General features: G+C 38.2%; 1 protein-coding gene across 1 annotated transcript in view; it reads left to right on the forward strand.

The window, feature by feature from the left end:
* The window catches only part of DNAJC10 (DnaJ heat shock protein family (Hsp40) member C10), a 48,119-nt gene extending 47,272 nt beyond the window's left edge, over positions 1-847 (forward strand). The window contains exon 24 of the mRNA XM_055397674.2: positions 724-847. Coding sequence (XP_055253649.2) covers positions 724-735 — 12 coding nt within the window. The 3' untranslated portion in view covers positions 736-847. The remainder of the gene's footprint in view (positions 1-723) is intronic.
* The last annotated feature ends 8,156 nt before the right edge of the window (positions 848-9,003 follow it).

Genomic DNA, 9,003 nt, shown 5'->3' on the forward strand with positions numbered 1-9,003 from the left:
CGGTACAGCCTCTTTCTTGCTCTTCTAAAGAGGGCTCTTCATGTTTTCCTTTTTTAAAATCAGTATCATTGTAAGACAGACCAGCAAGTTTGCAAAGGCTGGAATGCTTTCTGGATGGAATTTAATGCATTCACATACGTTTCTTGGATTCTTTACCCTGTAAATTGAAAGGACAAACGACTAACACAGCTGCTAGAGGGCTGGAGAGTCTGGCTTTATAGAGCCAGATTAGAGCTATGGACCCTCACGTACGAAGCTTTACAGCCTACTTCAAGAATTCTATTTTATCCAAATATAAAAGATAGAAATGAAAATATTTTTTTCCATTTTCGTGAACAAAAATTTTTTCTGACATTTTGGCTTTGTTAGTTTTCTCTCAATGTTTTATCTTTAGAATTCTGACTTTTAGCTCTAAGTTAGACATTTGAAATCAAACATTAATGAAAAGTAGAATAACTGAAATTAAGTTAAAGAGCATGCCAGAGGATGACTTTGAAAGTGTGGTAAGTTATAATAATTGTATTACATGCCATGGGCAAGTGAGAATTGTGAGATATCCTTTTTCCACTGTTAGACAAGGTAAACTTCCACGTGATCTATAAAATAAGAATATTAAGTAATTATTTTTGAAAAAGTAAAACTTAGGTCAGTTAATTATTTTTACCTTTTAACATTAGATGTTGAAGAGAAAGGAATTCAATCACTTTTACATTATTATTGTAGGACGAACTTTAACGATGTTGGAAATGAAGAAAAAATTGAAAAGAAATCGACAGATGACATCAGAAGATTCCTTTTCAGAAAGTTACTTATATTCATGATGGGAATAAATTAACCTTATCTTGGACTTGTAATTGCACTGCCTGAATTCTGTACAACATTGATATAAATGAAAGGTCTGCAGACTTTTCTATAAAGGGCCAGATCATAAATATTTTAGGCTCTGTAGACCATATATTGTTTTTTGTTACATATTCTCTGGTTTGGTTTTATTTATAACCCTTTAAAAAATGTAAAAACCATTCTCGACTCAGGGCTGTGTACAAATAGGCCACAACCTATATTCAGCCTATGGGCCATAGATTGCCGACTCCCAGAAAGGTATTTAGGCTGGCTGGCCTAAGTGATAAAAGTGCATTTTATCCCTTAACATTTTGTAGTTGGCCTGTAAAGAGAACTTGTTTTTCAGTCACCTGTTCTAAAAAATCTCTGAGATTTGATGTCTGACCATGTATTATTTCATTTGAAAGAACATTCAAAATGTAGGAAAACTATCTTTCTTAAGATTGAAGAATTGGTTGTAATTTTTCACATATGAGAAAAAAACTTTTCTAACAGTAAGTAAACAAATCCTATTGACTTATACAGTATTCATAAATACTGGGGCGGGGGGATATAAATATATATATAGTAATTAACTGGGCATTGTAAACTATCTCAAGTATTTCTATGTTTTAAAGATAAGTGTTCATTTATTTTTTGAGCTGCTTTCATAATAGTTTTTCCCTGTGATGGTAATTGATTTTTTGAAGCATCTTTCTAATAATTCATTGTTAGCTCCTGGGCTTTGGTGTGTGTCCTTTATTTACATTTGCCTTTTTTTCTTCATAGTTGTGGTTTTTCACTCTTCCAAACTTTATTAGTCAAGAAGGAAAAATTTTGTTTGTTTCACTGTAGCTCATAATGATACTGTGCTTATTTCAATTATTTACTGTGGGAGGCTGCCATTTTCAGGTAAATATTGCATAATAACAAGTTATTTCTGTAAGAAAATCAAGTATAAAAATCTGAGAATGGGATCTTTTCATTTCTTAGTTGTTCAGACTCAAAGAGTCCAATTACTTTTTCCTTACATGTTAACAAAACATTGTAATAACATGTAGTTATTTAGTTATATTGCAGGGTATATGGAATGGTAAAAATCCCAGTTAATCAAAAGGTCAACAGATTATTTAAAAAACTTAAATTTCCCCAAAACCTATTTGAATTACACTTTATTATATTGGGAGGGTTTTTGGTGTTTTTTTAATATCACTTTACCCCCCACAAATGTCCTCATAAAGATTTAATTTACAACTGCAACTTATCCAAAAAGTGACCAGCTTTTTTTTCATTGTCAAGTCTAACCTTATTCTTCATATTCTCCCGCATATTGTTTCTAGTGTTTCTTTTATCTTAAGTTCCACTTTATACTTGTGAACACATACAGAACCGTCACCACTTCTAACCTTAATCTTACAGCTGCTTTTTTTTTATGATTAATAAATGAAATGCACTTGCCATTACTAAATTTACAAGCACTAGAAGATTTTCAAAATTGACTTGTTTCTACAAGAATTCCAAAATGGAATGCCTAGAGAAGTTTTGGTAATATTTACTGAACTTGTACAAGTACCACGCTGGACACTGAGGAGTGTGCAAAAGTAAATGAAACAAAAGACTCAGCCCTGCCTCCTTAGTGTCTGTCCATTCACAGTTCTGACAAAGAATCCATGAACAAGCTTATAGGTACCTATACTATTATCTGTATAAAGAATTCCAGACTTACTTGTTGAGAAACGTCTTTTAGGTAGTAAATGAAATAGTAAATATTATCTATCCCATAATTAGGGCTGAGTATGTGCCTGTGGAATTAGCTCAAAAGCCAGGGCTACCTGGGAGACATAATAAGTAATATGTATCATAAAAGTAACATACATCAGAATTTTCTGCAATCATGTCAGTATCATTGGGCATTTAAAGACAGCCAACAGAATTAAATGGCAACTGCACAACAATGACATTCTAATTCATGAAGTGTTCCATATTTGGGGGCTTCCCAGGTGGCACTAGTGGTAAAGAACCCACCTGCCAGTGCAGGAGATATAAGAGACACAGGTTCGATCCCTGGGTTGGGGAAATCCCCTGGAGAAGGAGATGACAACCCACTCCAGTATTCTTGCTTGGAGAATCCCATGGAAGAGGAACCTGGCAGGCTACAGTCCATGGGGTCACACAGTCGAGCACCACTGAAGTGACTTAGCACGAAATAGTATAAGTCAGCCACCATGCTAAGTATAAATTATTGATCATATATATTTAACGCTTGATTTGCATTTAGGTCATGAAGAGTCAGACACGACTGGGTGACTCAACAATAACAATTGACCTTTCAGTAACACAGGTTCAGTCACATGCAGATCTTTTTTAATAAATAGGTTCTACAGTACATAATCCATGGTTGGCTTAATCCACAAATACAGAATTTCAGATACATAGTGCCAACTCTATGAAGTTATACATGGGTTTTTTACTCTGCTGGAGGTTGGCACCCCTCACCCCCACATTATTCAAGGGACAGCTGTACTGTCATCCAGTCTCCTTGATGGGTATATTTTGTGAGCAGTTACTCACCAGACTAATGGATGGAGGCTGATGTCAAACAGGGCCATATCAATAATAAATCCCGAGATGTGGTGTCTTGATCATTTGGTTGCATTATCTTGTCACTGGAGTGGATGACTTAGCAGCCTGCTCTGAAAATTAGTAATCATATTTGAAAAGGTCTGTTCTGCTCTAAATTAGTTTGTTTGCCTAAGATTCAAAAGTGGATAAGTAAAATAGCTCAGTAGAAAAAATAAGTCCAACAGAAGGGTCCTGGTGTGAAGAGAAACTTGTTCCGTTAAGGGCTCCTGAGACAACTGCACATAAAATACTTTGGCCACCTCATGCGAAGAGTTGACTCACTGGAAAAGACTCTGATGCTGGGAGGGATTGGGGGCGGGAGGAGAAGGGGACGACAGAGAATGAGATGGCTGGATGGCATCGCCGACTCTGTGGACGTGAGTTTGAGTGAACTCCAGGAGTTGGTGATGGGCAGGGAGGCCTGGCGTGCTGTGATTCATGGGGTAACAGAAAGTCGGACGCGACTGAGCGACTGAACTGAACTGAAGGACTAGTCGTCATGACCAGACACAATAGGAGAGAGGAAAACCCAGAAATGTGTTCTTCATCAGTCCACCCTCTGGGCCAGTGAGTCTGTGCTAACGTTCACGAAAACTATTGTTATATGTTAATTAACTACTGATGAACAATTCATTAAATAACTGCTATTCCAAACATTTTGAGGAGGTAAAGGATTTTTTTTTTTTAAATCAATAGGTTCCAGTACAAGATGACTCCCAAATTCACCTCCTCCCATGGACAGATTAACAGCTACATACAGAACAGTTCTCTCTGAAAGAAATCCAGAATCTAGCTAAGTAACTTTTTACATATCAGGTGGATGAGAAAAAGCCCACATTGGAATAGGTAGGAGAGCCTGAAGACATGGTCTCATCATAAACCCCACCTGACACAGTGACCCAACCAGGGGGGGATCTCAGGACTACAAGTTTCTCCTAAGAATCAAAAGGTTTGGACCCCACAGTTGGTGCTACAGCTTTTAAGACTTGGAGAGATGGGCCCCTAAAACATGTAGCTTTGAAAGCCAGCAAGGGCTAGCATCTCAGACCTGCAAGCTAGTGCAATCTGAGAAGCAGTTCTTCACAGGCTTGTAGGACTCACCGCGGCTAATCCCCCAAGGCTTAGCCCAAAGGGAATATCCTCAAGCTGCCCAGCCTTAATGTAAAACAGGCCTATTTGCTTATCTTAAATGCTTTATCCTGAAGAACAGGCTTCTTGGGGCTCACTTCATTACTCTCCAGAGACCGTGGAGGCGTGCAGGCATGTGCTGTCCCTCTACCTCACACCAGATCACCAGAACTTCCTGGGAAGGAGCTTGTGCAAACATCTGGCACCCCAGCTACTGTAGTTGCCACCCACGGGACTGATCACCTGGCTCTGATGGCAGCACTGCTTGTGGATCCTGTAGGACTGTAGCAAACAGTCCATAATGCGCTATCCCTTCAAGCCTGAGAGCAAAGACCATCTCCCAGTCTTCCCCTGAAAGTGGTCTATGTGCATACTCTACAATCCGCTGCCTGAGAATACAGTTTCCAGTCAGCCTGCATCCAAGTGCTGAATGAGATCCTCCCCTTTGGGACACTGACAGGTCTTGGTACACCTCCACTACTGAGAGCCACTGAGAAAAAATGTCTGCTTGAAAGATCACAAAGGTATTAGAGCCAAGCGCTAGGGCATGGTTAAATGATAAGGGTAATCTACCCAAAAGTACTCCTTTAAAACTAGGAGAGGTGGTTTTACCTAATGCAGAGAAACCAACACAGAGTCAAGGAAAATGAAGAAACAAAGGACTATGATCCAAACAAAAGGACACAAGAAAACTTTGGAAAGAGATCTTAATGAAATAAATGCTAACTTTTACCATAAAGGTAGTCACTGACACATGAACAAAGTGAGAATGTCAGCATAGAACTAGAAAATGTAGCAAATAATAAGTACATAATTGAGGACTACAATAACTGAAAATTTCAATAGAGGGATCAACAGTAGACTAAGAAAAATCGTTAGTGAAGTCAAAGACCAAATCGTGGAATTCAATCAGAGCGGCAAAAAGTAAAAGAATTAAGAGTGAAGATAGCTTATAGGACATCATCAAGCAACCCAGAGGTTGCACCACAGGGGTTCCGGAAAGGAGAAAGGGACAGAAAATTTTGAAGAAATAATGGTTGTAAGTTTTACTAACCTGGGAAAAGAAAGACCCAGATCCAGGAAGTTCGAAGTTGTAAATACAATCTAAAGAGACCCATACTAAGACAAGTTACCATTAAATTGCAAAAGACAGAATCTTGGCAAGAGAAAAAACAAAAAAATTTTTCCATACAAGGAAACCCCACTAAAACTATCAATGGATTTTTCAGCAGAAACTTTGCAGGCCGGGTGGGAGTGACACGGTATATTCAACATGCTGAAAGGAAAAAAACTGTCAAAAGTTGTCCTTCAGAATTGAAGAGTTTTCTTGAAAAGCAAAAGCTTAAGGACATCATCGCAACTAGACAGGCTGCATAACGAATGTTAAAGGGAGCTCTTTAAGCTGAACTAAAATGGCAGTAGGGCTTCCTAGGTGGCAAAGTGGAAAAGAATCTGCCTGCTAATGCAAGAGACGCAAGATCGATACCTGGGTCAGGAAGATCCCCTGGAAAAGGAAATAGCAACCCACTATACTATTCTCACCTGGAAAATGCTTTGGACAGAGGAGCCTGGTGGGCTATAATCCATGGGGTCACAAAGAGTCAGACATGACTGAGCATGCACAAAATGTCATTAATTAGAGGAAAACATGAAAATTTAAATCTCACTGGTAAAGGTAAATATATAGTTAATTTGGAATACTCTAATGCTAGTGAGTTTATCATTTACAAATCTAGTTGTGAAGGTTAAAAGACAAAAGTAACCATAATGAACTACAATAATTTCCTAATAGATATACAAGATAAAAAGATGTAAATTGTAACAAGACCCAACTATGTGCTACTGATGAGACTCACTTCAACCTTAAGGACACAGGTAGTCTCAAGGGATAGGAAAACATTTCATGTAATCAGGCTTTTAAACAACACATTAGGGCAGATGGACTTAACATTTCATCCAAAAGCAGAAAAATACACATTCTTTTCAAATGCACATAGAACATTATCCAGGGTAGATCATATCTTTGGCCATGAAAAAAAGGCTTCATAAATTTAAGAAGTTTGAAATCATATCAAACATTTTCTCTGACCAAAATGGTAGGAAACTAGAGTCCCAAGTATAAAAGGAAGACTCGAAAATTCTCAAATGTGTGGAGATTAAACAACATTCTCCTGAACAGCAAATGAGTCATAGAAATCAAAAGGAAAATTAAAAACAAAATCATGGGATGCTACAAAAGCAGTTCTAAGAAACAAACAGTGATAAAAAGCCTACAGGAAAAGAAAACAGGAAACAAAATTCTGAAACAGCCTAATTTACACCTAAAGGAACTAGAAAAACAAGAACAAAGTCCAAGAGTAGTAGAAAGAAAATAACAAATATCAGAGCAGAAATGGAGACTAAAAAGACAACAGAAACAGATGGTTTGTTGGTAAGATAAAAATGATAAAACTTTAAACTGAATAAATGAGAAAAGGATAATTCCTAGAACATACAATTTAGCAAGATACAGGAAATCTGAACAGACCCATTACACGTAAGGAGGTTGAATCTAATCTGAAACTTTTCAGCAAACAAAAGTCCAAGACCAAACCACAACCTTTCTCAAACTCTTCCAAAAAATAGAAAAGGGAAACTTCCAAACTCGGTTTAGGAGTTTAGCGTTACCCCAATACAAAAACCAGTCAAGGAAAGGAAAGTTACAAGCCAATATAAGAAATGAAAATTACAGGCCAATATCCCTAATGAACAGAAATGCAAAAATCCTCAACAAAAGATTATCAAACCTAATTCAAATATAGTAAAATGAGCAAACACCATGATCAAGCAGGATATATTCCAGAGATGCAAGGATGGCTCAACATCTGCAGATCATCTACAAATCACATTTTAAAACATGAAATATAAAAATCATATGATCATCTGAATAGATGCAGAAAAGACATTTGATCAAATTCAACATCTATTCTTAATTAAAAAATTCTCAAGAAAGTAACTATCAAAGGAATTGTACCTCAGCATAACAAAGGCTATGTATGACAAGCTAACAGCATACTCAATGGTGAGAAGTTGAAAGCTTTTTCTCTAAGATCAAGATCATGATAAGGATGCTCACCCTTGCCATTTTTATTTAGCACAGCACTGGAAGCTCTAGCCAAAGCCATTAGGCAAGAATGTTATATATAGAAAACTCTGCTGCTGATAATGATGATGCTAAGTCACTTCAGTCGTGTCCGACTCTGTGCAACCCCATAGAAGGCAGCCCACCAGGCTCCCTCGTCCCTGGGATTCTCCAGGCAAGAACACTGGAGTGGGTTGCCATTTCCTTCTCCAATGCATGCAAGTGAAAAATGAAAGTGAAGTCACTCAGTCGTGTCCAACTCTTAGCGACCCCATGGACTGCAGCCCACCAGGCTCCTCCGTCCATGGGATTTCCCAGGCCCTGATGACTACAAAAAAAAATGTTAGAACTAATAAGTAAAATGAAGAATATAAAATGAATACACAAAAGTCAGTTCCATTTCTACACATTAATAAACTGCTAGAGAAGTTAAGAAAACAGTCCCACTTACAATTGCATCAAAAAAGGGTATAGGAATAAATTTTGGAGAAGGAAATGGCAACCCACTCCAGTGTTCTTGCCTGGAGAATCCCAGGGACGGGGAAGCCTGGTGGGCTGCTGTCTATGGTGTCGCACAGAGTCGGACACAACTGAAGCGACTTAGCAGCAGCAGCAACATCAGAAATAAATTTAACCAAGAAGGTGAAAGACCTGTACATTAACAACTATATAGAAAAAAATTGAAACGACTCAGATAAAAGGGAAGACATTTCATGCTCATGGGTTGGAAGAATATTGTTAAGATGTCCATACTATCCATAGCAATCTGTAGACTGCAATATCAAAATTCCAATGACATTTTCCAGAGCAATACAACCAGTCTTAAAATTTGTTCACTTCAGTTCAGACATTCAGTTGTGTCCGACTCTGTGACCCCCATGGACTGCAGCACGCCAGGCCTCCCTGTCTCCCATCACCAACCCTTGGGGTTTACCAAATTCATGTCCATTGAGTCAGTGATGCCATCCAACCATCTCATCCTCTGTCATCCCATTCTCCTCCTGCCCTCAATCTTTCCCAGCATCAGGGTCTTTTCAAGTGAGTCACCTCTTTGCGTCAGGTGGCCAAAGTATGGGAGTTTCAGCTTTAGCATCAGTCCTTCCAATGAACACCCAGGACTGATCTCCTTTAGAATGGACTGGTTGGATTTCCTTACAGTTCAAGGGACTCTCAAGAGTCTTCTCCAACACCACAGATCAAAAGCATCAATTCTTCAGTGCTCAGCTTTCTTTACAGTCCAACTCTCACATCCATACATGACTACTGGAAAAAACATAGCTTAACTAGACAGACCGTTGGCAAAGTAATGT

The sequence above is a fragment of the Moschus berezovskii genome, chromosome 2 (genome assembly GCF_049115385.1).
Source record: "Moschus berezovskii isolate FMDL1 chromosome 2, NW_MosBer_1.0, whole genome shotgun sequence".
Classification (NCBI taxonomy): domain Eukaryota; kingdom Metazoa; phylum Chordata; class Mammalia; order Artiodactyla; family Moschidae; genus Moschus; species Moschus berezovskii.